Raw genomic sequence first — 27,975 nt, forward strand, 5'->3', positions numbered from 1 at the left:
CTCGCAGATTACCTCAGCAGATCCCACACCGTTCTCCAAACGGAGTGGACCCTGTCACACTCGACACTTCAACCAATCTGGGACCATTGGCACAAACCACATGTGGATCTCTTCGCCACAAGATTCAACTTCCTCATTCCAATGGCTACAGCACTAAGTCCCAATGAATTTGACTTCCAGTGTGAGAGACTTCATGAAAGACGAAGCTGCAAATGATTTCCCTTTGCAATTAAGAAACCACTGATAATACAGCTCTCACTTTGATGTTGGCCAAACTGTAAACACATGTCAGATCAATGATTTGATGTAAATGGCCAGTACAACACATCTAGAGCCACTTTTCTCCCTGCCCCTGCCCCACTCCATCCCAGACTTAGTGCGCACCACACACAGCCAGAGGCCTGTTATGGATCCGGTCCCCATTCTCACTAAAGAACCTTTAGCAAAAGTTTTCCCCATGGAAACCCTCTTCCATTAGGAATTCCACCACAGAATGAGACTCAGTGACCTGGAGGCACATGAAGTGCACTCCCACAGCCTGATCCAACCCAGCCATTGACTGCCAACAACTTTCTGCAGGTTGCTCCAACATGCCACACTCAGGTAGAGAAGCCAACAAGCCTTCTGTCTGCCCCTTCGTGATGGTACCTGCCTGGGCAATTACACAGCCATGTCCCAGAGACACCAGGGACCTCAAGTCTCTTGTTGCCAAATGTCTGCCATTCTATGCATAGGCAACATGCCAGTGCTGTTTTTTGGCAGCGACAAAAAAGCGGCGGGGGGAGCGCCCATTGCCTGTCAGCTCGCACAGAGGAGCTCTACAGATCTGGCTGTCACACCTAAGGCAAGCCCAACATGGTGGGCTACCTCTGTCTCATGCCAGTTTCCTTCAAACACATATATCATTTCCACTATCAGCCCACAACTGATGTGGAATCATCAGATCAAGCCACATGTGCACCTCCTTGCAATGACACTCAACCACGCTCAAGTGAGACAACCCTATAGGGTACATGTTCCCTTCCCTTCCTTTGATTGGAAGGGCTCTCAATAAAGTGTGGATTCATCACACTGACCCGATTCACATTGCTGTGGTCCACAGCCTCTCCCACAATACAACTGTGGGCCTCAGTCTTCTTTGCCCGCACCGATATCCTTAGGTGACACAGTACACCCTATCTCTGAGCCCCATTGCCCCTGGCGAGTGGTGTCGCCAGCTCACCCACTCAAACTCAGACCCCTTAGTGCATGCTTCCTCAGCCAGAGCTCACAAACTCAGAGCATGGTCCTCTTCCCTTGCCTTTGCCCACTCAGCATGGCTACAAGACATGGAGGCTGCTTGCTGGAAAAACCCGGCTACCTTCACTGATTTCTACTTGAGGGACGTCTATCGCTTTAGGGATGATGGCTCAAGAGGCATTGCCTCTGCGGTGGTCACACAACAGGCCATCACAGTGCACTGACAATAGAACAGACGAGCCCTCCACCTTGTTGTGCCATTCTGCACTAGTGGGTCACGGTTAAGTATGTGTAATTAAAAGGAAATTTTTTTCCTAAAATTACATTTAAATAACATACTTACCGTGACCCACATTTAAGACCCTCCCGTTCCTCCCCGCTTTCTGTTCTCCCTGCACACTGCGCTGGTTGTGGTGATTTGCCGTAAAAAGTGGGTGCTAGTCAGGGATACACAGGGGAGGTAACCTGTTTGGGGAGGTTATCGGCCATAGCTACTTTCGTTTTCTCCGCATGGGCAGATAGTAGTTTGGACAGGACAGGAATGTCAGACCCCTGCCGGAGTCTGCACTAGTGGGTCATGGTAAGTAGGTTATTTAAACGTAATTTTAGGAAGAAAATTTCCTATAAGTAAATGCATTAAAATGTAATAAAAATGAAAGACACATAGAAGGGAAACACACACACTGCCTTTCTGTGTGACATACCTTATTTCCATTCAACCAGATCTTTTTCAGAAATCGAAATCTCCGAAGATCACAAACCTCCGTGAGTCCTCTGAAAGTTAAGAAAAAAAGAAAAAAGAAAAAAAAGAAAGAAAGCATGACTGAAACTCATTCAAATATTTTTTTTTTATATTTCAGTTAGTGATAATTATATTGGAAAAGACTGCATGACGTAATGATTTATTTTCTAATGTTAACCAGTCAGGGAAACATTTTTTTTGTCTTCTTATACCTTTGAGACCTGAAAAACAAATGAATGGTATAGATCCATGCACTGGGGTGTGTGCGTGCGTGCGTGTGTGTGCGTGTGCGCATGTGTGTGTGTGTGCGTGCGTGCATGTGTGCGTGCGTGTGTGTGTGTGTGTTTTCAGGAAAATTAGTTCTTTTTGTGAACAAATGATAACAAAGACTCCATGAGTGTGAGGACATAAAAAAAAGTAAATCAATTTTAGCTAGAGCTTCCACTGCTTCAAAATATAGAATTTCATTTTAATGCTTTATCTTTTATTTGCTCTTCAAAACTTCTATCTTTCCTCCATTGGTATTGTGCACCTTTCAAGGTGAGTAATTTTCCATTTCACATGAGAGGTATTTTCTGAGATCTGGGGCTGCTTCTTTATTTATTCATTTATTAAGACATCTTATAACAGTGCATAATCTTGAAGCTGTATGCGCTTTACAATAACACTAAAAGCATTCACTCAAACACCCCACACAAATATACACATTCAATTTGAGACACAAGTAAGAGAGGATAAACAAAATAGATCATGCCATAAAGTAAACCAAGTAATGTATCCAATCAAAATAATAAAACCAGAAATAATAATGATAATAATGGCAACAACAAAAATGTAGACAATTTAAACACACGCGCACACATGTATGCACACGCATGCATATGGACACAAATGAACAAAGCAAACAAAGTATAACATTTTCATGATAAAACAGTTATTACTATTAATGTAAAATATGTAGAAGTAATGATAATTGTTAAAAAGGTGGTGGTATGGGTGTAGGAAGATGGGGTAGGTAGGTTAACAAGCAGAGGATAGGTGCACAATCCACTCTCCTTGTACTACAGCAGGGTCTTTTAGAAAGATGAATTGAGGTGTTTATTTCTTTAAACAGCACACCGCCCCCATGGTACTGTCTTGACTGTCCGGCTCTCCCGGCCTGCTCCAAGGAAGGAAAAAGGAAGAAACCCCACTTGCCTATTCATTTTATCCTCTTCACAAGTTGGCACTGTATGCAAACTATCTTCCGACCCAGAGTGTTCCAATTGGTTGAAGTTAACACACCAATCTGGGACCAACAGTGCTAGACTTGCACATCCAGCAGTTTTCTCACAGAACCGGGTACTGCCAAGGAGAAGGGGACAGGAGTGGGGGCTGAGAAAGGGGGGCGCTGATGAAAAGAGGAAGGGAAGGAGGAAAGATCGCCCAGCCCTGATTATGTTCTAAACAGCTCATGATAAACACACCATACCATGCTCCTCACTGACCACTGTAGTGGGGGGCATTAAGTCCGAAAAACAGGAGAAAGCTGCACTTCATGGTAGAAACATTCTGTTTGGTTGTTCTTATTCCTTATTCTTTTGTGGTTCATTTAAGCAAGGGATCCACCTTATCACTGCACCGGAAGTGGGCGTGGTCAGCGTCTAAAGTAGGTCACTGAGTTCAAAACAAAATTATGACACTTATATTCTCGGTTATTTCATTTTCTTACCCAATTTCACACGTGAAAATGTCCAGAATGTGGCCTCCGAATGTTAATTGTGTTATTATTTACTTGCTATGTTATGTAAATGTCTTCATGGGTGTTTCGTGACAAAAATAATAAAGATAAAATAGAAAATAGGTCACAGTGTCAGAGATGTTAACTGGTCGTTGTTTGATCTCAGTGTCCACTGTTATGTTGCTCATACATTTTAAAGAACATGTACATATTTTTCATCTTTCTCTGGGTTACTTGTACCTTACACACAAAAAAACAACCAAACAAACAAAATAAACAAAAACAAAACAAAAAAAAGAGAGGGAGGGGAAAAAGATGTGTCTAGATCTTTGGAAGCATGCCAGTTTGTCACAGACCCAGTTTGTCACAGACCAAAGGAGGACTAGCAGTAATAGCAGCAGCACCAGTAGCCTAGTGGTAGTAGTAATTGTAGTAGAAGTAATAGTAGTAGTTGTAGTTAGTAGTACATGTAGTAGTGAAAGTAGGAAGATGCATATATAGTGTATTTACTCTTTATCAATCTATCTCTTATCTATCAATAACCTTTTTTTCTATTTCCATTATTTATTGATTATAAACCACTAAATCGTGGCTGTCTTTTTCATAAAAACATTACAAACAAAAAAGTTCCACTCACTTTCAGCATGGTTGTTGGTTCTCTGTGCCATGTTCCTGTTGTGAACATTCCACGCAGCTGGAGGAAAGGCAGCATTGGGCTGGATGTATGTATTGCCAACGTAGTTGAAAAAATCCTTCAAAGCAGGGAAGTGGTTCACAAGTCGGCGCGTTCTCCTACTCTGTTCAAGTGCACGGAAGTTGTTTCTCAGCAGTGGAATGGGCAAGTACCCGATGGCCATGACCTTTCTCACTGTGTCCTGGAGGTGCTGGTTCATTCGGTAGGGTCGCGCAAGTCCGAGTTCTTGGATTTTTCTCCAGAAGTTTTGGGTCAGATGGAAGTAGCATCCCAAAAGCGTTGCAATTGGCAATTCTGTCTCCACTGCATTCCACAGACCCATTTCAAAGTCCGCAATGATGACCTGTGGACGCCAGTTGTGGTGAGTTATTTGCCGCGTGATTCTTCTCACTCTGGCTAGGACCTGACGATAGCTGCCTGTGGTCCTGTTTGCCATGAGCACATTGACCAAAGGAATCACGAAGCCTCTCACATCACCTAGTATCGTGAATACTTGGCGGTAGGACTGAGGACAAGCACGGAATGTCCCATCCATGTAGACCGTCTCACATCGTCTCAGGGTCGAGAAGTTTTCCTCAGTGCAGAAGATCGCATATCCCCAGTCACTGTCAAGATGCGCAAGGAAGTTTTCTCCATTCCAAGTTTCAGCCCACATGCCCTCGATCTCCACATCTTCCACACTTTCCGGAGTAGGGGGAATGTCCCTTGCTCTAGCTCTCGACAGCACTGACCTCACTGATGGAAAAGTTGGTAGATCTGGTCTGGCACCACCTTCCTGAGCTGCAAGGCGATGCTCCCGTGCAATCCCAGCATCATAGAGTCGCTTCACTGTCCTTGTGCAATCTTCTCTGGTTTCAGCACGTAGGTTTTCCATGAAGCGCAGTTTGGTAACGCGTTCCTGTTCGCACGGGTGATTGTGACCCTGCTCGTTAACCACTCGAATCCGTGGATTCTCTTCCTCTCTATTGAATAAAAAAGTCCTCAGGATGGCTGAACAGGTACTTCTTCGTGTGCACCTCCACTGCATAACATCATTCGTTGTCCTGTGGAATGTGTAGGTATAGCCATCTTTCTCAAGCACTTTGCCTTTTCCACTGTGAAAGAGGTGTGCCGCCATTTTAGATTACAGGAACAGACTTTCAGTTTCTCTTTAGTTTGTGTGCAGCGATCATGTAAACCGAAAATAGAGTTTCTGGGAATCGTAAGCGACCGACAAACAGCACTTTCAAGCATCATGGCGCGGCCAAACCTGTTAGAAACGTTTCTAAAAGAAGTTGGAGAAGAGGAGGATATTTCTGCTACCAAAATACGTAAGAAAAGAGAAAGAAAGAAAAAAAAATAAAAGAACGAGAGAGAGAGAGGGAGAGGCCGAAGATAGGGTAGCATGGAGGTAGCAAGTAGTGTACCCACTGTGACAAACTGGGCAGCCCCCAGATCTTTGGGTGCCATTTATGATAGCAACTAAGCCTCCTTTTGAATTTCTTCTGCCATGAGTTGATATTTTGCAAAGTACTTCAGTCTCTTAAGATATGACCTTGATGATTCTGATATACTTGTAATTAAAGAAGATCAATTGTAAATCTGTGAATGTAAGTATAATCAAGGTCGATCAGCTCCGCAAAATTTCCAGAGGCACCACACGCATGTCTAAAACATTTTTGCTTGGATACGTTTTTGATTCATATCAAGCATTCACCAAACACTGCAAACATATGCGCACAATTCGCTTGTTTTGCCATTCTTTCAGCACTGACAGACAATATCGTACTTACTAGATTAAATGTGCAGAAGACCAACAATGATAGTAGAATAGTAAATTCCTCAGTCTCATTCTCATAAGGGTAAAGAGTGCTTCCAAGGAAGGGTGGTGTGTCTTGTCGCTGATGCTTGACTGCCTTCTGTCCTGCAGTCCTTTACAGCAGTCCGATGTGGGCGGATAAAGAGAAATTTTAATGTACCGTTGCTCACACTGGTGACTGTAATTTTGTTAAAGTATCAAGTTTCACTTTTTTTCTTGCCCAGGGCATACACAGGTTGGTCCAATGACTCCATGCTGCCCTGGATGCTCCACTGCAGGCTGCACAACGTCCATTACGTGTTTTGTCATTGCAATTGAGTGCACATTTTCTGATAGCATGGCCAATGTTGCTAGTATGTCTGTCCACATACTCATGACGTCAGCATGGAAATCTGACCAGGAAAGTGTACCAGTGGCGATCTCACGTTCATCTTCAACGACACCTTTGCAGTGACTTACTTATTTGATTTTTGCCTCTTGACTCCTTCTAGACCATAGGGATGCAACAGTACTCCTCCAGCGGAGTCGGTTTTTGGCTGCTCTCTTCAGCCAGATCTATGTCCATCCGGCTGTGCCTTCATCTCATCCTCCGAGCTTCTATTCCAGGTCTGCTTTGGTCAGCCCGCCCATCTCTTTCATGTCTTATGGTGTTGTCTGGAGGCTTTCGAAGGGCATTGCCTATCCAGCCCCATTTCCTCTTCCTGATCTCCTCACTAATGGGCACCTGGTTGGTACTTCTCCAGAGGCAGGCATTTGATACGGTCTCTGGTCATCTGATCATTTGAAATACGGTGCAGGCATCTATTGATGAAGGCCTGTCATTTGCTTGTGCTTGGTTGTTCGCCATGTTTCAGAGCCATATGAGAGGACTCCTTAATGTTGATGTTGAAGATCCTCAGTTTGGTATGAGTGGAAAGAGATATAGAGTTCCAAATTGGCCGCAGGGTGTTGAAGGCATGCCTCGCTTTGTTGATGCGGTTCTTGATGTCTTCATCCGCCCCTCCATCCTTGCTCACTACGCTGACACCTTTGCAGTACACCAACCATTCACTTTCAATGTTGTGCGTCTTGTTTTCAAGTCTGATGGCTGATTTTGCACTGACCACATGGTGGTATTTAGACATCTTTGGAGGTCCGAGCAACTCGGATGCATTTTTGTGCAGGTGACAGGGAGGGGAGGCATTATTTCAATTCTGGCTGCATGAAATATCCCATGGAAGGTGTCTCCCGCTGTTGTCAGTCTTGAGATGTGGTCAATTTTGTCGACCGCTCCAACTGTGTAAATGTTTGTCATTCTTGGCAGAAGAACTACACCGTCTGTTTCAAATTTTTGCTATACACTGTTTACAATATCTGTCGAAATAGACAACACACGCTTGTATGAGATCCCAAGGCCAAGGCTATGAAGGATTTTCAACCAGCCCTATCTTTCTTGTCTGACAATGAACTTTAAGGCTGAAGTAGATTGGGAGTGATGTCTGTGTTCTGTTGTGCTGCATATGTGATGTTGCTTTTAATGATTTTTTTGCATTTATATGCAATTATTTGTGATATGCTGAGAACAGTTTGAATCTGGGGTGGAGTGGTTAATTCTTCAATGGAATCTGGCCCACTGGTCATCATGCTGATGGGTGCCTTGAAGGTGAAATGTATACACTTTTCTTGACATTCTATGGAGGAATTTGCCATTGAATGAACTGTCTGGCTACAACAGATCACTTTTATCAGCTCAGCGGTTTTTGCAAGATGTGAGGCTTCAGTATCATAACTGCATGTTTCTTGATGGTATCACCGAGGTTTTTGTCATTAGGACAGTTCTCTGCCTTGTAAAGTGGCAATGGGGTCTGGAAGAGCTGTGCGAAGTTTATGTTTGATACGTGATGAATGCACTTCAGTTTGCTCGATTCCTGATTGTGCCAGTCCATAAGTGTACATTCTACACAACTGAGACATATCAGCATCCATGTCTTCATTTTTCTCTCGCGAGTTTGCATTTGATGGATTGTCCGCACGTCTATAGAGTTAAATGAGCATGTGTATGGTACACATCTATTGTTACCATGTCCCCTGAAGCAAATTTAACTAAAAGACTTCTACCCTGAAGCTTTTCTGCACAGTTTCTCATCTTGTAATCAAGTCCTAAGTCCAGCTCCTTGCAGTATATCCTCATCACTGTTTAAAAAAATGCATTAATTTATTTGCATGAGATGCGTTACCAAACAGGTTTCTTGTTTTCACAGGACTAGCACTGGATTTGAAATTCTTATATATATATATATATATATATATATATATATATATATATATATGCTCCCAGTCTCCTTTTAGAGTTTGTCACTGCTTTCCTCTGTTCTACACCTCTTCTGCCACTTAGCAAAATGTTGAAACGTTGCTTCATATCCATCTCCTTCATCAAACAAAGACAGATCAACAGGATTTGGGCAATGTCCTTATCTTTTAAAATCAGCAAGGGTTTCAATAACATAGGCGTAACCAGCACATTCTCGCTTGGCTGGGCAGATCAAAGTTTCTTGTGATGCTGTTTGACATAACGCACAAAGATTCCAGTTGATTTCCACCACATCTTCAGTCATCGACTTGGACTGTGGTGGATCACAGCAACCACATACTTGTCTGCATTGACATGACATAACTCTCTCTGAGAACAAAGCAACTGAGACAGTTGTGGCGAGCTCATTTCTTTAAGTTTCAATTTCACATTGTTCAGAACCCTGCTGACTGTGAAGGCCTCTTCAGGGCTATATGCTCTAATCATACATACCAGAACGAAAAAATCAATTTAACCATACTTCCTTACAGAATGTGCAATCTACAGGTTGTCAATAGCTACCATTAAGCCCGTAAAATAATTAGGTTACTTTGTCTTGTACAAACCAAACAATCTCTTTTTAATTTTCTTCTTCTTCTCTCTCTCTCTGTCATTCTTTCTTTCGTTATTTATTCATTTATCTGTTTATTCATTTATTTATTCACTCATTTTGTAAACTGTACAGTTACAGTTATATAATACTTTCATCTAAAAATTAAATGCAATAGCAATACCCTATTGTTGGTTACCACACTTCAATAGCAAATTTTTTTTAATGATTTTTTTTTAATTTAAAAAGAAAGAAAAAAAGGCATAACACCTTCGTTTTTAAAAATCTAACTTTTGTCGCTAAGGATTGCCGTACTTCAGTTTCTGGTCTGCCATAGGCAATGAGAACAACCAAACCAGCGCAGTGCGTGCGAAGCACCAGTCTCTGAAATAGGGAAGGTGCTGACAGATACGGGTCAGGCCAGGGTCACGCCACATCCCGCCTTGCTAAATACTATGGTGTCCCATTTGCGTGTGAGTGGTATAAATGGTCTTCGTAATTAGTTTTAATTAATTTTTACACCTGCCACAATCCACTGGAAAAGTGGATCCCTCGCTTAATGGGTTCATTAGGACTTATTGTACATGTATGTCAGTTATTATGTTTTTTTTCACAAAATGCAGGATTTTTATTTAATGCCCCCCACTACTGAGGCAGATGTCACCCTGCCAGAGATTGACATGGGGGGTAAGGGGAGGGGGGGGGGAGGAATGGGGCTGGGGGTGATGGAAGTGGAAGGGAAAAGGGCAGGGAAGTGTATAGGAAGAGAATGGTCAGAGGAGATACCATCTTTACTTAGTATTTCTTGATAACTTGCTCCTTCTGCACTTGGCCAAGGGAAGGGGGGAAAGGGAGAGAGGGTATGGGGAGGGGTGTTGGTGGGGATAGATGCCATGGAAGGGGGAGGGAGGAGAGAGGAGGGGTAGGAAGGAGGGGTCCATCAGTAAGCAGTGTGTCCTGAGAAAATCCCATGCTTCCACCATAGGCAACAACAAAAATGTAGACAATTTAAACACGCACACATGCATGCACACACACACACACACATGCACATGCACACAGATTAACAAACAAACAATGCAAACAAACAAACAAAGCAAACAAGCTATAACATTTTCATGATAAAACAGTCCTTGCTGAGCATTCCTCTTAGAAACATTTGTACAAAATATTTATGAATTAAAACTGGAAACTGTAAAAATATGTAGCCAATTTACACACACACACACACACACACACACACACACACACACACACACACAGAGATTAACAAAGAGATGAACAAACAAATGAAACAAACTACATTATAAATAAAACAATTCTTAAAAAAACAAACACCTCATTTATGAATTAAAAACTGAAAATAATATGTAGGCAATTTAGACTCACCCATGCCCACACTCACCCCCCATATACACCTACAAACAAATGCTCTCTCTCTCTCTCTCTCTCTCTCTCTCTCACACACACACACACACACACACACACACACACACATCCACAACAACAAAAATACACAAAGATGAATAATCGAGTAAGGCAACAAACAACAACATTACATCATAAATCAGTTCTTGTTAAGCACTTCTCATGTAAACATGTATACATTACATTTAATTATTAAAGCCGAAAATGTAAAAGTATACAGGCAATTAGAACACATGCAAGCACAAACCAATGAACACACACACACACACACACTCATTCATGCATGCATGCATGCATTCACACATGCACACACACCACTTTTTCATAAGAAATGGTTGACAGTCTAAAAAGGTTGGTTTTGTGGGCAGTTTTGAACTGTGAGGGGGTTTCAGAGTGATGAGTTGCGAGTGGGAGCTGGTTCAAAACAGTTGTTGCAACATGAGAGAAAGAGCATTTGCCAAAGTCTTTGTTTTTGTTTGAGGTACAGTGAAGGTTCTGTTGTCTGAAGAAGAGCAGAGTTACCTGGCTGGGGTAGAGACATGAGGTATATCAGCAATATAAACAGGAAAGTAGGGATCAGTGAGAGAATTGAAACAAAGAGTGGATGTTTTGTATTCTTACAGAGATTAGGAGCCAGTGAAGTTGATGTTCATGTTCATGCTTTTTGACTCTAGAGATCAGTTGTGCTACTGAATTTTTAACCTTTTGGAGTTTGTCTAGGAGGTGATGAGGAATGGCAAAGAGCAAGGAGTTGCAGACATCAAATTTGGACAGAACGAGAGAACAGATGAAAGTTTTGGTTGCACTGGAAGTGAGAAGATGGTGAATGTTACTGATTTTCCTGAGTTCATGGTAAGCAGAGTGACAGATGTTGGAGACATGTTTTTCCATGGACAGTGTCAGAAAAGGTTACCCCCAGGTTTCTTGCAGTGGAGAACTGTATGTTAATGTTGCTAACAGAGATAGAGGAGGGAGTAGAGTCAGGTAATGGCTTGTTCCTGAGTGAATCAGGAGGACTTCAGTCTTGTCATAATTTTGTTTGAGTTTATTTGCAGTCATCCAATGTCTGATGTCCATGATGTATTCTTGAATGTTGTTGGTGTCATGGATCTGGCCAGGTACACATGAGTCATACAAATGAGTGCCATCCGTGAAAGATCAACTTGGGACAATGTGCTGAGCTGTGATGGTACCAAGTGGCTTCAAATACAAAATGATGAGCATGGGTCCCAAAACCAACACCTGAGGGATGCCAAATTCCAGAAGAGAAAGAACAGAACAGTGTTTGTGGGTTATAACAGCCGGTGTTCTTTTGGACAGGTAAGATGAAAACCATTTCAGTGTCAAATATTTTAAATTCTTCAGACATTGATTTGCATGATATGGCACCTCGTGTTCTGGTGCCACCACCTGTCCTTCCCTGGGAGTTAACAAAAGCAAACGTCAACATATGTGCTTCTGACACAACAAAAGTAGAATCTCAACATAAAATAGCAGCATCTGTCAGAATTGAATTAGAAGAAAATTTTGATTATCATTTAAAAGTTTACACTGATGGCTCAGTCCTGGATGACAGCAGTGCAGGATCTGCTTTTGTCATTCCTGACCTAAAAACAGAAAAATCATATTATTTAGGTAAGGGACATTCAATTTTTACAGCTGAATTGGTGGCCATCCTTATGGCTTTAAATCATCTTGTTGATATACCAATCATAGTAAGTAATATCCTATTTTGTGTTGATTCTCAATCTGTCTTAAAAGGTTTGCTCCTTTTTGAGAATAATCAAAGATTTATTTTTTGAAATTAGGTATTTATTGCACTCCCTATTTGTGAAGGGTACAAATGTTGATTTTTGTTGGATACCATCCCACACTGGATTCCGTTATAACGACCAAGCAGACAGGGGAGCAAAAAGGGGAGCAAAAAATCATATAGATAGTATAAAAGTATATTGCCCATTGTCATACAAGGAAATAAGCAATATACTAGAAAGAGACTTTTATAGGTGCTTGAATTCAAGTCTAAAACCTCGTCAGTTGACTCTCTCAGACTTTGGTCCGATTCGCAGACCAATTCTGAGCTTAGCTCTCAGACTATTATCAAATTCATTACGGACCAAGTATTGTTCTAATGTCAAGTGTATATGCTTTAGTAACCTGACAATTGAGCATATAATTTTTCACTGTAGCTTGATGAAGCCTTTTGTACACGAAAGTGTGTCTTCACAAGTGACTGAGAACGTTGATGTTTTTGACTTTTTGCATTCATTATCAGTTGTTTCGCTTGTCAGTTTAACGACTTATCTCTTACGAAGTCCTTTAAGTAATTTCCTGTAACTGTATTTAGAGGGTTTTTTGTTTTTGTTTTTGGTTTTTTTTGGTTTTGTTTGTCTTCCAAATTTCACCCACATTTTTACCCTCATTTGCCCAGTTTCCCCCAACCCTCCATTCATCTACATCTCCCACCCCTTCTAACCGATAATACTCAGATGTATTCATAAATACTTTAACAAAATGTCTTCAATCACCGATATGTGTGACAGGACATTAACTCTCTCCATACGAACGGCGAAAGAGACGACGTTAACAGCGTTTCACCCCAATTACCGTCATCAAAATATTGCAATCGGAAGGCTCTTATACAGAAGAGGTGAATGTTGACAAAGAATACCACAATTCTGACGACGGAAGCTAAAGGTTGGGTCATTCAGACACCCACTGGACATCCGAGGGGTCTGTGTAGAGGAGAAGAGAGGACTGGCCGTACTGAGTGAGTTAAACAAAAATTCCTCCCTTCCATTTCAGTGCTGTGCCAGAGATGCCAATGAATAAGAGAGATGATTTAACAAGGATGTTGTGATCAGTTACTTCTTTCATATGTTGGAGATTTTTGTGCAGCTGGCAGTGAAGTATCCAAGGCCTGATGTGCCTGATGTCAGATGGAGTTGATAGTGAGTGAGAAGACCTTGTAGCAGTTCAGCTTATTTCTTTCTATGATGGTTTTGTGATAGAATCATGGATCATTTTAGGTTCATCATAATGAGATTTAGTTTCCAATTACAACATGAACTAAACAAAATTATGTTTCTACTTGTATGTACTGTCTCCAATGATGCATTATATTTTGATCACTTCATCAAATGCCTGAAATGGAAATTATATGGTCAACAATAAACAGATATAATTTCTGCATTGTTTATTAAGTTCTTGGGAAATATCCATAAAGTTTGTGATGAGCAAAAACAGATGTTCTGCATTTATTTGTAATATGTAAGGGTGACATACATCAGATAATGTATGATGACAGGGATTCCTGTAAGATCCTTATGTATTAATGTTTTGCTAACACTCTTCGTTGGAGAATTTGTCTCACCATTTGCATGAAGCAATTGATTGGTATGCGATCTGCAGCAATGAGGACATTGCTTTCAAAAGCAAGGAGTGGATGTTATAGTGTGTCAGGCGCCTATGGTGGAAGCATGGGATTTTCTCAGACACACTGCTCACTGATGGACCCCTCCTTCCTACCTCCCTACTCTTCTCCCCCCACCCCCCTTTCATGGCATCTATCCCCACCAACACCCCTCCCCATACCCTCTCTCCCTTTCCCCCCCTTCCCTTGGCCAAGTGCAGAGGGAGCAAGTTATCAAGAAATACTAAGTAAAGATGGTATCTTCTCTGACCATTCTCTTCCTATACACTCCCCTGCCCTTTTACCTCCCACTTCCATCACCCTCAACCCCGTCCCCCCCTCCCCCCTAACCCCCCTCCTTACCCCCCCATGTCGATCTCTGGCAGGATGGCATCTGCCTCAATGGTCACCACATGGTGTGGTGTGTTTATCATGAGCTGTTTAGAACAGAATCAGGGCTGGGCGATCTTTCCTCCTCCTTCCCTTCCTCTTTTCATCACCCCCCCCCCTCCCCTCCCCTTCTCCTTGACAATGCTGGGTTCTGTGAGAAAAGTGCTGATGTGCAAGTCTAGCACTGTCAGTCCCAGATTGGTCTGTTAACTTCAGCCAATTGGAAACGTTCTGGGTCGGAAGATAGTTTGCATACAGCGCCAGCTTGTGAAGAGGATAAAATGAATAGGCAAGTGGGGTTTCTTTCTTTTCCTTCCTTGAAGCAGGCCAGGAGAGCCAGACGGTCAAGACAGTACCATGGGGGCTGTGAGTATCAAACTAGCATCTATTTTTCGGACTTAGGTGAATGCTTGATTTATGGTATACTTGGATTCTGTGACTAAGACACTGGCTCTGTGGGATTGTGTTCTGCTACATGAATATAAAGTGAACCCTGAAACGTTGGGGGCTGTGAGTAAGGCTTGTACTGGTAATTTGCTTTGTTGACAATTTACTTTATGGTTTTTGGAAACAGTTTGGAGTTTGTAGAATTGTGATGTTGTGGCACAAGAGTGTTGAGAGATCCTTTTTAGCTGATGTGGTATTGCACACTTAATGTAACTGGAATATGTTGATGCAGATACCATGACTTGTGAGAGAGTATAGCCAGCATGTGTATGGCTTAACTGTATTTGAGGCTAGTGACTGAGGGAAAAGTGGTTAAAATACACAATGTAGCCAATACATGACTAAATGGAGTACTGGTTTAGGGTATTTGGGTATCCCCCCCCCCCCACCCCCCCTTTCCTGTTTCCTACAGGTTGATATTATGGTATGATGCTTGGACATCATGTTTGGGTTTACATGTTGTGCATCTTGGCTTGCATAAATGATAATGTTCAGTAACATGTCAGTGGTGTGTCAATTGTTGACATACTGTGGGAACAATGTAAGCATTCAGTCACAAAGAAACAGAGATTATGTGTGTTGCATCTGTGTATAATGTTTTGGTTGTAACAGTTGGAGTTATTTTGAAGTATGACATACCTATTTTGTATGTTAGGTGGTGATGGTTATATTCAAGGTGAACAAATCTACAGGCTAACTGTATGTTCATGTGTTTCCATGTGTGTGCACACATGAGTGATAATGCAATATGGGGAACATGTGTGACTTGGTAGTTGTGATTACCATGTGCTGTAGTCATGTGTTATATGCCAGTGGGGTAACACATAGCTGAATGTGTTCAATAAGATTTGAGACCACTGAGAGGCAGTCCTATGTTGGTGCACACAGGTTGCTATATATTTACCAAATTACTTGGTAACTATATTATTCCCATGTAAAAATTTTTACCAATGAGATACTTTGCAGAGACAAAGTACAGATTTGTTCAGTCTTAATGGAAACAGCTATTACTGTATGGTGATTTAACTGGAGTTAAACACTGAGAGTTTGTAATTGTCTGCCACATACTTGGTGCGACAGCTATTATTCTATGGTGGTTTGACAGGAGTTAAACACTGGGAGTTTGTATTTGTTAATCATATATGTGGTGCACATTAACTTACGTGCCACTGATTGTTGATGGTAAGCTATATGAAGCTTGTTTTACATTTTTACATAGATCTCTTTGAGGAGAGAGTGTACGGCTAGACATTGAGTGTCAGAATGGAGAAAGGTTATTTGTGGAATTGTTTACTTGTCCAGACAACATAATGATGTTTCTGTTACATCAGTGCAATTATGTTTAGCATATGTTTTGGTATTGATTTAACCTGGGTTTTAATATTGTGTGTGTTCCAGGTGTGCTGTTAAGTTAGAGAAATAAACACCTCAATTCATCTTTCTAAAAGACCCTGCTGTGGTACGAGGAGAGAGTGGATTGTGCACCTATCCTCTGCCTGTTATCCTACTCTACCTCTTCACCTTCTTCACCTCCTACTCAACCCCTGTCCCCACCACTACACTACCCCCCCTTTTAACATAAGTATAATAATACTTTGTGTGACCAAGCGTGCTATGCTTGCTCCAACACTATTCACGCACAAGCTGTATTAGCAGACGACAGTTTTCCCTCCTAACCCGCACACAGAATGTGTGACGTTACTCTGCTTACATCATTTTGTCCTCACCAGACACCTGCTCACAGCTCGCCCAATGTCGCATCGCGGTACGTCATTGGCTGAGAGCAAACTTGTGTTTCTGTTCCACAGTATTTAATTAATAGCTCTTTTGTCAGATCAGTAAACTACTAGTATTATATACTGGCAGAATCGTCTTAATTCCATCTTTAAATCTATTCCATTTATGTTCGCCTACGTGAAACTGATTTAACGCAGTTTGTAATTTTCAGCGACGAGCTCGTTAAAACTGACCCTATTCAGGCGACTTAAATTAAGATTATAAATTCATCTTAAATAACCAACACTTCATTTTATACTCATTATAAAGTAGGTGTTGAGCTCTTTCTTTTGCAACATATCCGACGTAAATCGGTTCAGGAATCATTTAGAAATCTGTCACTGAACACCTTTAAACAAACACAATTGTCATCGGATTCTCTGTGATTAGTGACGATCTGCTCGCAGGCACACGTGACGGACTTTGTGGTCCGCTAAACTTGCATAAATTGGCACAGTGAATGATGAGTGGTCATTTCATACCTGGTCAGTCATCTGACCAGAGCCTGCTCTCTCTCTTGCTGTGTCGCGGGCAGTGTGTCGTGTGTGTCCCCACAACGGCTGACACCTCGCTACGTATCGCTGTAAGTACTAGTGTGTAGAATGTGTTGATTTGTAAATTGTATTGTTCAACACAGTACTTGTGTTCATATGAGTATGTTCAGTTATTGCTTTGTTCAGTTAATTCTTTGTTCAGTTATTGCTTTGACATGTTAGTCACAGCTCAGCTATGATTGATCTAGAAAATCGCCATGTCGTCATCTGCATGGAGCAGTGTTCCATTTGATTCTTAACGTCACAGTCAGTGACGTCTCTGGACACTAATAGTTTGTTCCAGAATATTCTAGTGGGTGCATATGATGCGTTCTTTCTCATTTGCTATCACTGATGGTTACAGTGTTTCACTGATTCTCAGTACTCTAAGATGTGTGTAGTATTCTGCTGTTGTGATTACAAGATAGTGTTGGATTAATACCAGTTATTGGTTAAAGCCACCTGGTATGTATCAGTCTGTTAACTGTAATTTAGTTATCATGCTCTCTCCTATACAGCTTACTCCAGTATAGTGCAACATGATAAACTGATTCATTTGAGTCACTTTGACACAGTATAAGCTTTAACTAATCTATACTGTCAGTGTACTTTCACCAAGTCAGCATCGCTTCAATCACTTTAACTGCACTATTTAAATGTATTAGAAATGTCATTTGATGTCAGCGTTTGGTCTTCACACATATGCATTATGTTGTTGCGTATCCCAAACCCGAGTGATAGTCTTTCCATGTATACATGTGCTTTACTATTCACTTGTGCCGACATGTTGTGCTTATGACATTTGTTTGTGTCATTCCATTCTTCTTAGTTCTCCTAGATATCTTCTTCTCTTAGCATTGTCTTCTCTTAGCATTGTCTTCTTCTCTTTTTATATTCTCTTAGTTCTTGTCTTCTTCTCATTACTTCTTCTTAGTCTTCTCCTTTAGTTTATAACTATTGTAAATAAACCAATAGAAAACCCCATTTGTGACTGGCCTCTATATGTTCCTGGCCTGTGCGTGGGATCTTGTCTATCCTTTCATTCAATTAATCATTTAGTTAAGTCTTTTGTGCCGTACCCCTATTAGAACCACTCGGTACACGGCTACATTTGTAAAAAAAACAAAAAACAACAACAACAGCAAAACAGAAAAAATAAACAATGAAATCAAACAGACAAAAAACAGTGATAATAAATTGGTCTTATTAATGAATAATGACTGAACTTTGATTTACTTACTTATTTCCAAGAAACAGTTCCTCAATATCTTTGTCTTTGTTGATCTGGTGATGCTGTAGTATATCACTGATTGCCTGTGCACAGAATGGAAACATGAAAACAATGAATTTTATGTCTGTCAATCTCTCTGACACTCTTTCACCTGTAACCTCATGTTCATACTGGTCTAAGTGAAATGCATATACCGACTGCAACACAGTGGAACTGAAACTGATATCACCTGATTATGGACAGACAATTCCATTTGCATCCCAACAATCAGTCATTGAACCAAACACACGAATACTGATCAAAGATGAAGCTGCAAACAATGTAGGTTGAGGCATATAATCTAACATGATATTCATTCACACCATCTCTGAAATATGTTTACTGAACCATTCAACAAACACCTTAGTCCTTCAATGAGGTATGTGCCCCTAAAGACTGGAAACCTGCAAGTGTGTCTGCAATCTACAAGAAGGGGGACAAGAACTGTGCAGCAAACTACAGACCAGTTTTCCTGACCAGTCTCATTTCTAAGATCCAGGAACACATCGTCACCAGCAACATCATGCAGCACCTTGATCATCATAACATCCTAACAGACTGCCAACATAGCTTCAATGTGAGAAGAAGCTGCAAGACCCAGCTCCTTACCTTAACACATGAAATCATCTCCAGCCTGGATAAAGGAATCCAAACAGACATGATTATTTAAGACTTTGCCAAGGCCTTTGACAAGGCATCCTACGAGCAGCTCCTCCGTAAGGTCCATCACTATGTAATCAGAGGATCGACGTTCCAGTGGATCAAGGCCTTTCTCACCAACTGCACCCAGCAAATAGCAATCCTTCACCAGAAAACCAAACCACCACAACAGAAATGCCAACGAGAGTTCAAAATGAGTATCTGGACTTGGGGGCAGATGGATCTCCAGCTGGAGAACTGATGAAGCCAGGTGGTGAAAGCCAGGGTCAGCTGGAAGCTACCAGGCTGACTGCTATCATCTCCACCAGGACCACCATTACCATCAGAGCATGGAACATTAGAACCATGTTTGAAGCTGGAAAGACAACGCAAGTTGCAGCTGAGATGAGGAACTACAACCTCACCATACTGGGAATCAGCGAGTCGAGATGGACAGATTCTGGCCAGAAGAGGCTAGCCACAGGAGAGTTGCTGCTGTTCTCGGGTCATGAAGATGACGGCACACCACACACCCAAGGAGTAATCCTGCTATTGTCTAAGACAGCCCAGGGAGCCCTCATAGGATGGGAAGCACATGGACCTCAGATCATCACAGCTTCCTGCCAAACCAAAAAGAGGAGGATCAACACGGATGCCATCCTGTGCTATGCCCTTACAAATGACAGTGACGGAGAGGCAAAGGAAGACTTCTACAACAGACCTTCTATAATTATACAGAGATGTCCAAGGCAGAAGATCATCATTGTCATGGGAGATTTTAACACCATAACTGGCAGTGACAACAGGGGCTACGAAGAGGTCATGGGGCAGCAGGGTCTGCGCACCATGAAGGACAATGGAGAGAGATCAGCAGACCTATGCACCACAAGCAACCTCGTCATTGGAGGGAGCATCTTCAAGCACAAGAGGATCCACAAGGCCACCTGGGTATCACCGGACCACACCACAGAGAACCAGATCGACCACATGTGCATTGGGAAAAAGTTTAGAAGATCCCTCCATGAGGTCCATGTAAAACAAGGAGCCGACATTGCTTCAGACCACCATCTTCTTGTTGCCCGATTGAAGCTGTAGTTGAGAAGGAATTGGACAGGAGAAACCATCAAGCACCAGCAGCACAACACCACTCTCCTCAAAGACACCACCAATGTGGAAGAGTTTAAGATCACGCTCTCCAACAGATTCCAGGTGCTGCAAGAGATGATTGGAGAAGAGGAAACCATTCATGAAAGGTGGCAAAGAGTAAGAGCGGTAATTACAACACCATGCCAGGAAGTACTGTGCCCTAAGAAACACAGCCACAAGGAGTGGATCACAGCAGAGACTTTAAGGAAGATAGAAGAAAGGAAGATGAAGAAGGCAGTGGTCAACAACAGCCGCACAAGAGCTGGACAGGCCAAGGCACAAAGAGAATACACCGAGGCAAACAGGACTGTCAAGCAAAGTGTCAGAGAAGACAAAGACAAACAAAAGTATTTAGGGACACTGGCAGATGAAACAGAAGAAGCAGCTTACCAAGGAAACATGAAAGAACTATAAACTACCATCAAGAAGCTGTCAGGAAAGTACAGCAAACCAGAACGACCAGTCAAGGACAAAGAAGGGAAGACCATTCCAGACAAGGAAGGACAGAGGAACAGATGGGTAGAGCACTTTGAGGAGCTGCTGATCATCTTAGATGAACAGACTATAAATAAATAAACGAACAGACCAGCACCACAGGACCCACCTGATGTCCAACCAGCTGACAGCGACCTGCCCATCAACTGTAGCCCACCTACAAAGGAAGTGATTTCACATGGCTATCAAGCAGCTGAGAAACAGCGAGGCTGCAGGACCTGACATTATCCTGGCAGAGGCACTGAAGATGGATGCTGAGACCAGTGTGGAGATGCTGCACCCACTCTTCAAAAAGATCTGGGAAGAGGAAGAAATCCCAACAGAGAGGTACCTTATCAAACCCCCGAAAAAAAGGTGATCTCAGACAGTGTTCAAATTACAGGGGGGTCATGCTGCTGTCCATCCCAGGGAAGGTATTCAACCAGGTAATCCTGAATAGAATGGAAGAGGTCCTTGATCCACAGCTACAAGCCCAGCAAGCAGGGTTTAGACAGGAAAGATCTTGCACTGACCAGATTGCGACTCTGCATATCATCCTGGAACAGTCACTGGAATGGAACTCATCACTGCATGTCAACTTCATTGACTATGAGAAGGCATTTGACAACACTGACAGGCAGACATTGTGGAAGCTATTGAGGCACTATGGAGTCCTGCCAAAAATCACCAACATCATCAGAAACTATGAAGGAACGATGTGCAGAATAATTCATGACCAACAGCTCACTGGTGACTTCCATGTACAGACTGGAGTGAGACAGGGATGCTTGCTGTCACCTGTATTGTTTCTGCTTGCCACAGACTGGGTGATAAGGAGGACCACAGACCAAAGGCAGAACGGCATCCAGTGGACACTTTGGAAACAGCTGGATGACCTGGACTTTGCTGATGACCTGGCTCTTCTCTCTCACAGCCAACAGCAGATGCAGAAGAAGACCAAAACCCTTGCGGAATACTAAGCATGCATTGGACTGCATTGGACTGAACTTACACAGAGGAAAGATCAAAGTTCTAAGGGCAAACACAGTCAACACTGCCCCCATCACCCTCGATGATGAAGCAGTGGAGGATGTAGAGAGCTTCATGTACCTCGGCAGCATTGTCAACAAACAGGGTGATACAGATGCTGATGTGAAAGTGAGGACTGGAAAGGCAAGAGCAGCTTTCTGGCAGCTGAAAAACATATGGGGCTCCACAAACCTGACCATCAACACCAAGATAAGGATCTATAACACCACCGTGAAGCCAGTTCTACTATATGGAGCTGAGACCTGGAGAACCACCGCCACAAAAATGAAAAAAATCCAGACATTCATCAACACCTGTCTGAGAACAATACTGCAAATTCACTGGCCAAATACCATCAGTAACCAAGACATGTGGCAGCAAACCAACCAACAGCCTGTGGAAGAAGATAACCTCTGAAGATGCTGGAAGTGATTTGGCCACACTATCAGACAACCTGCATCCAGCATCACATGACAAGCCCTCACCTGGAACCTTCAGAGTAAAAGAAAAAGAGGCCATCCAAAGAACAGCTGGCGCCAAGATCTGGAGACAGATATAATAATAATAATAATAATAATAATAATGGTATTTATATAGCGCTGAATCTTGTGCAGAGACAAATCAAAGCGCTTTCGCACCAGTCATTCACACGCATTCATAACTCTAAAACTGTAGAAACTAAAGACAAGGAAGGGCAGGCAAGGGAGGCTATTTTGGGAAGAGGTGGGTTTTAAGGCCAGACGTGAAAGAGCTGAGAGTGGAGACTTGACGAAGCGAAAGAGGAAGTTCATTCCAATCGCAAGGTCCAGAGACAGAGAAAGAACGGCAGCCAACAGTCGAGTGTTTGAATCTGGGTATGCGTAAACAGAGTGGATCCGAAGCCGATCGTAGTGAGCGAGATGGAGTGTAGAGGTGAAGGCAGCCACAGAGATAGGAAGGGGCAGTTTTGTGAATACATTTATAGCATAGAGTGCTGATCTTGTACTTTATTCGGTGTGAGACAGGGAGCCAGTGGAGATGTTGCAAAAGAGGAGTGATGTGCTCAGATCTTTTCTTTCTGAGGACGAGTCGGGCAGCAGAGTTTTGTATGCACTGAAGGCACTGAATGGATGAAGCAGGCAAACCAGACAATAGAGAGTTACAGTAGTCAAGGCGAGAGAGAATGAGAGAAACGACAAGTCTAGATGTTGTGTCAGTGGACAGATATTTCCGGACAGCACTGATGCGCCACAGTTGACAGTAGCAGGACTGACATGTCTGACTGATAAATTTTTGCATGGACAGTGTTTTGTCAAGGGCAACACCGAGGTTCCTGACTGACGTGGAAAGAGGGATGGATGTACTGCCAAGTTTCATTGTGTCAATTGTGATGGAAGACAGTTTTTGTTTAGTTCCTATGATCATTGCTTCAGTTTTGTCCACGTTCAATTGTAACTTATTTCGAGTCATCCAGTTTTGAATGTCCAGGAAGCAGTTGGATGTTTCTTGCAAGAGCGACAACAATTTTTCAGGGGTATCACTCTTCTGGAGTTGAGTGTCATCAGCATAAGAATGATGACTGATATTATGGTGGTTGATAATTTCAGCGAGAGGAGCAGTGTACAGTATGAAGAGCACTGGGCCTAAAACAGATCCCTGTGGGACTCCATGTTCGATTTTAACGGGTTCAGATTGGAAATGATCAACAATGACAGACTGGAATTGATCAGTGAGATAAGATTTGAACCAGTTTTGGACACTGCCGTTGATACCAAATGTAAAATGAAGACGGGAAAGAAGGATTGAATGGTCTATAGTGTCAAAGGCGGCTGACAAGTCGAGAAGAGTGAGAAGAGGGAAATTTTTCCTGAGTCGGACACTATCAGTATATTGTTCAGAATGTGGAGGAGAGTGGTTTCGGTGCTGTGGTCAGCACGATAGGCAGACTGAAATGGGTGGATGAGATTGTTGAAACAAAGGTGGTTGTTAAGCTGCATGAGGACAGCTTTTTCAAGGAGTTTGGACATGAATGGAAGATTAGAAACTGGTCGATAGTTTTTCAAAATGTTTGCGTCAAGGTTGGCTTTCTTCAGAAGAGGCCGGACGATTGTGAAATGAAATGAAATGAAATGAAATTATGGTGCTTAGAGCCTCGCCGACCACTAAGGCCATCTCAAGGCTATCGCCGCGTCAATTACTACTACAAGGCTAAAAAAAAACAACAACCAATTAAAACGAGTCACCACTTCAAACTTTCCACTCCAAAGTTAAAAAAAAAAAACTTCCATAGTTTAAAACCTTCAAATCTGGTTAAAAAGGTTCACTTCTTTTAAGAAGTCCATCAGCGCCCACGGAGGGACATCACAAAACAAAGTCTTCAAAGAAACCGCCGTGTAATGTCTGCGTCTAACGTCATGCAGATCCCAACAGTCAAGGAGCACGTGTTTCACGGTGAGAGGCTCGTCACAGGGAACGCATCGAGGGGCCTCCTCCCCCTTCAACAAGTAAGAATGAGTAAAAAAAGTGTGCCCCGTACGCAGTCTGCACAGCACAGATTCCTCCTTTCTGTTCTTCACCCCCGAAGGGAGGGTCTCCCCCAGGTCCGGACGGATCTGGAAGAGCTTGTTGTCCATCTGGGTGTTCCACTTCTCTTGCCAAAGATCCTTAACGTAAGTATTGACCTTCCGCTTCATGTCTGTATAGGGTACCAAGGATCTGGACAATTCTTTCTTTACAGCGTTCCTGGCCAGCAGGTCCGCCCTTTCGTTACCACGAATGCCAACATGTCCGGGAACCCAGGCCAACACAACCTCGTATCCTTTCTTCGTTGCGAGAGTAAAAGTTTCATAAAATTCCAGCAGTTTGGGATGAGTGATATTCCTGCAGGCGATCGCCTCCAGGGCTGATAAGGAGTCGGAAAAGATCATGAATCTCTTCTGTTTGGAAGAGAGAACCATTTTTAACCCCAGGACCAGTGCGGTCAGTTCCGCGGTGTATACCGAGCTGTCAGACAGGATGTGTTCCGTTGAGGGCCGGTCAGGAAAGGCGGGACAGAACGCAGATGCGGCGACTCCGTCCTCTCACTTGGAACCGTCAGTGAAGATGCCTTGAAAGGTGGGGAATTTGTGGCACAGTTCCGAAAAGTAGGTTCTGTAGGCCAGAGAACTGGTGGTGTCCTTACGGTACGAGGCCAGATCGAATCGGACCTCAGGTGTTGTAAAGGTCCACGGGGGGCTGTCAGGGAACTTAGAGAAATCTGAGATGCCACCGACATCCAGATCGGCATTTTCCAAGTGCGGCTGAATGCGGAGTCCGAGAGGAGGTATGCAGTTTGGGTTGTCTGTAAATTTCTTATCGAAAGGGTTGTTGAATACAGCATCGTGAGCAGGGTTTGTAGGTTCCGAAAACAATTTCAAATAATAGTTCAGGGTCAGCTTCAGTCTGCGGTTGGAAAGAGGCGGTTCCCCCGCCTCTGCGTACAGGCTGTGCACAGGGGTGGTGCGGAAAGCACCTAAGCTGAGACGGAGCCCTTGGTGGTGTACAGGGTCCAACAGTTTCAGGTAGGACGGTCTGGCCGAGCCATATACAACACTTCCATAATCCAGTTTGGACCGGACCAGGGCTCTGTAGAGGTGCAAGAGAGTCCTCTTATCAGCACCCCAGTTCGTGTGTGCCACAACTCGGATGATGTTCAGGGCTTTTAGGCAAGATATTTTCAGCTGTTTAATGTGGCTGAGAAAATTCAGCTTCTGATCGAAGACGACCCCTAGAAATCTGGCTTCCTTGACCGCCGGGATGGTGGATGTTCCCAGACGGATTTCAGGGTCCTGATAGAATTGGCGAAAATTATGAAAGTGGATGCATTCAGTTTTGGAGGACGAAAATGTGAAGCCATTCTCCTCTGCCCAACACTGGATTTTGTTGACGCAGAGCTGAAGCCGTCGCTGGATGCTGGCGTACGTGCTGCCGGTTGCATATAAGGCAAAATCATCCACGAACAGCGAGCTGTCCGATCCTTTCTGAACGGATTGAACGATGTCATTAATTTTGATGCTGAACAGAGCCGGCGACAGGATGCTCCCCTGCGGGACACCCAGCTCCTGCTCGTGAATGTCGGACAGGGTGGTGCCGACTCTCACCTGGAATTGTCTGTCTTGTAAAAAATTGTGGATAAACTGAGGCAGGTGTCCTCGGAAGCCGAGCTTGTGCAAGTCGGAAAGAATACCAAATTTCCATGTGGTATCGTAAGCTTTCTCCAGGTCAAAAAATATGGCCACCACATGTTGTTTGTTGACGAAAGCATTTCTTATCGTGGTTTCCAGACGAACCAGATGGTCAACGGTAGAGCGATGCTTGCGGAAACCGCACTGTTCCTTCGCCAGAAGGCCGTCGGTCTCTAGTTTCCACATCAGTCTACCGTTGACCATCTTCTCCATCAGTTTGCAGACGCAGCTGGTCAGTGCAATTGGGCGGTAGTTGGAAGGGTTCGAGGGGTCTTTTCCCGGTTTCGGCAGCGGGATTATGAGGGCTTTCCGCCAGGAGGGTGGAAAGAAGCCTGTGACCCAAATGTGGTTATAAACTTTAAGCAGGGTGTCCAGACAGGTTTGGGGAAGGTGCTTTAGGAGTTTATAATGGACTTCGTCCATTCCTGGACAGGAATCCGTACAGGTCTGAAGGGCAGATTTAAGTTCGTTCATTGTGAAAGGAAGGTTGTAATTCTCTGTGTTGTCGGAAAAGAAGTTACATGGTGTTTTTTCTGACAGGTTTTTGGTTTTAAGAAAGCGAGCAGATTTGTTAGCAGATCTCGAGTTCTGTTCTATTGTGGAGGCAAGCAAATTGGCAACTGCTTTCTTCTCTGTGACCAGAGCGTCTGAAAGTTTAAGATGGTGGAAGGTCGGGCATGCGTTTTTGCCCTTAATTCTTTTTAAAACCCTCCACACTTTCTTCTTGGGTGTGTTGGAGGTTAAGGAAGAGCAGAAATCTCTCCAAGACTTCCTCTGGCTCTTTTTAAAAACATACCTGGCTTTCGCCCTCAGCTGTTGATGGGTTCGAACGCTATCGGACTCCGGTCTCCGAAAGACGCGTCGCTGCGCTCTCTTCCGAGACTTGCGGGCCTCCCGACATTCCGCGTTGAACCAGGGCGTTCTAGGGACCTGAGGCTTGGAGGTAGACGATGGGACTGCTGCTTTGGCGCAATCTAAAACGATCCGAGTCAGAGCGTCAGCAGGGTCCTTGCTTTTCAATATTGTTTCTTCCTGCAGCTCCGCTCTTATCTTGGTGGTAAAAAAACTCCAGTCTGCTTTGTCGTAGTACAGGCGGTCAGGCAGAGAGTCTGACCATCTGTGGGGCGGAGGACGACAGGAAAGTGGTCACTCCCGTGCAGATAGTCGTGCACTTTCCACTCGTAGTCCAGGACCAACGATGGATCGCAGACCGACAGATCTAAACACGAGAGCTTTCCAGAGGACAGATGCAGGTAAGTGGGAGACTTGTCGTTAAGACAGCACAAGTCCATGTCAGAGAGAAGGTTTTCTAAGAGAAGACCTCGGGCTGATGTCATCTCACTTCCCCAGAGCGGGGAGTGTCCGTTGAAGTCGCCCAACAGTAAAAACGGACGTGGGAGCTGGTCGACCAGGTTCATGAGGTCCTGCCTCAGAACACGGACGGAAGGGGGAAGGTAGAGAGAGCAGACAGTGATGGTTTTCTCGAGCGTGACTCTGACTGCCACCGCCTGTAAAGGGGTGCTTAAAAGAACTGTACTGTATAAAAGGGACTTTCAAATAAAAAGAGCGACACCTCCCGTCAACCCCTCTTGCTTCGGTTGAGCGGGTTTAAAAACGGAGTTAAAACCAGAGAGAGATAAAACCTTGCCATCTTTTTGCAGAGTCTCCTGCAGTGCCAGCACTGAAGGTTTCAAAGCACGACAAAGCAGCTGGAGTTCCTGGAAGTTGGCATGGAATCCCCGGATATTCCAGTGGATCACTGCCATTAAAAAGTTTAAAAAAAAAAAATAAATAAAAAAATAAAGCAGCAGCCTATTCCATCGCTACCCCCTGCTCCTCCACTTGCGGTGGCTCAAGGTCCGCCAGGATGGAGTATTTGTTTTTGGACATAAATTTTTCGGATTCCGACCGGGTCAGAATAACCACCACCTCGGCCCCTCCCGATCCCGCCGTGGCCGCAACCCTCCCCTCCTTGAGTTTTGGAGGTAAGGGGGGCTTCCGGCCACTTCCGCCAGCCCGAGGGCCAGGCAGACGAGAGGCGGGGCGAGGGGGGCCGGGGGGTGGGGTGGGGCGGGAGGCGGACAACGTGCCTCCGCCCGAGGCTTTTCTCTCCCGCCCAGCAGCCCCTGAGGACTGCCGCGCAGGATGGGAAGGGGT

The 27,975-nt window shown here is 43.6% G+C and overlaps 2 protein-coding genes across 5 annotated transcripts in view; one reads left to right on the forward strand and one right to left on the reverse strand.

Moving 5' to 3' along the window:
- Positions 1 to 27,975, reverse strand: part of LOC143286825 (leucine-rich repeat-containing protein 72-like) — an 82,301-nt gene that overhangs the window by 22,846 nt on the left and 31,480 nt on the right. Inside the window, exons 2-3 of one of the 3 annotated variants that reach the window (XM_076594636.1) lie at positions 18,299 to 18,372; positions 1,944 to 2,013 (exon numbers count right to left, since the gene is read on the reverse strand). In XM_076594636.1, the coding sequence (XP_076450751.1) occupies positions 1,944 to 2,013; positions 18,299 to 18,372 (144 nt within the window). Of the gene's footprint in view, positions 1 to 1,943; positions 2,014 to 4,338; positions 5,492 to 18,298; positions 18,373 to 27,975 lie in introns of those variants that run through there. The other 2 variants (XM_076594635.1, XM_076594637.1) reach the window with 2 other exon arrangements.
- The window catches only part of LOC143286824 (uncharacterized), a 47,910-nt gene continuing 25,558 nt past the window's right edge, over positions 5,624 to 27,975 (forward strand). The window contains exons 1-2 of one of the 2 annotated variants that reach the window (XM_076594634.1): positions 5,624 to 5,705; positions 11,619 to 11,820. The gene's annotated coding sequence lies outside the window, so the exon portion shown is untranslated. Of the gene's footprint in view, positions 5,706 to 10,597; positions 11,821 to 27,975 lie in introns of those variants that run through there. The other variant, XM_076594633.1, reaches the window with a different exon arrangement.

The sequence above is a fragment of the Babylonia areolata genome, chromosome 10 (assembly GCF_041734735.1).
Source record: "Babylonia areolata isolate BAREFJ2019XMU chromosome 10, ASM4173473v1, whole genome shotgun sequence".
Classification (NCBI taxonomy): Eukaryota; Metazoa; Mollusca; class Gastropoda; order Neogastropoda; family Buccinidae; genus Babylonia; species Babylonia areolata.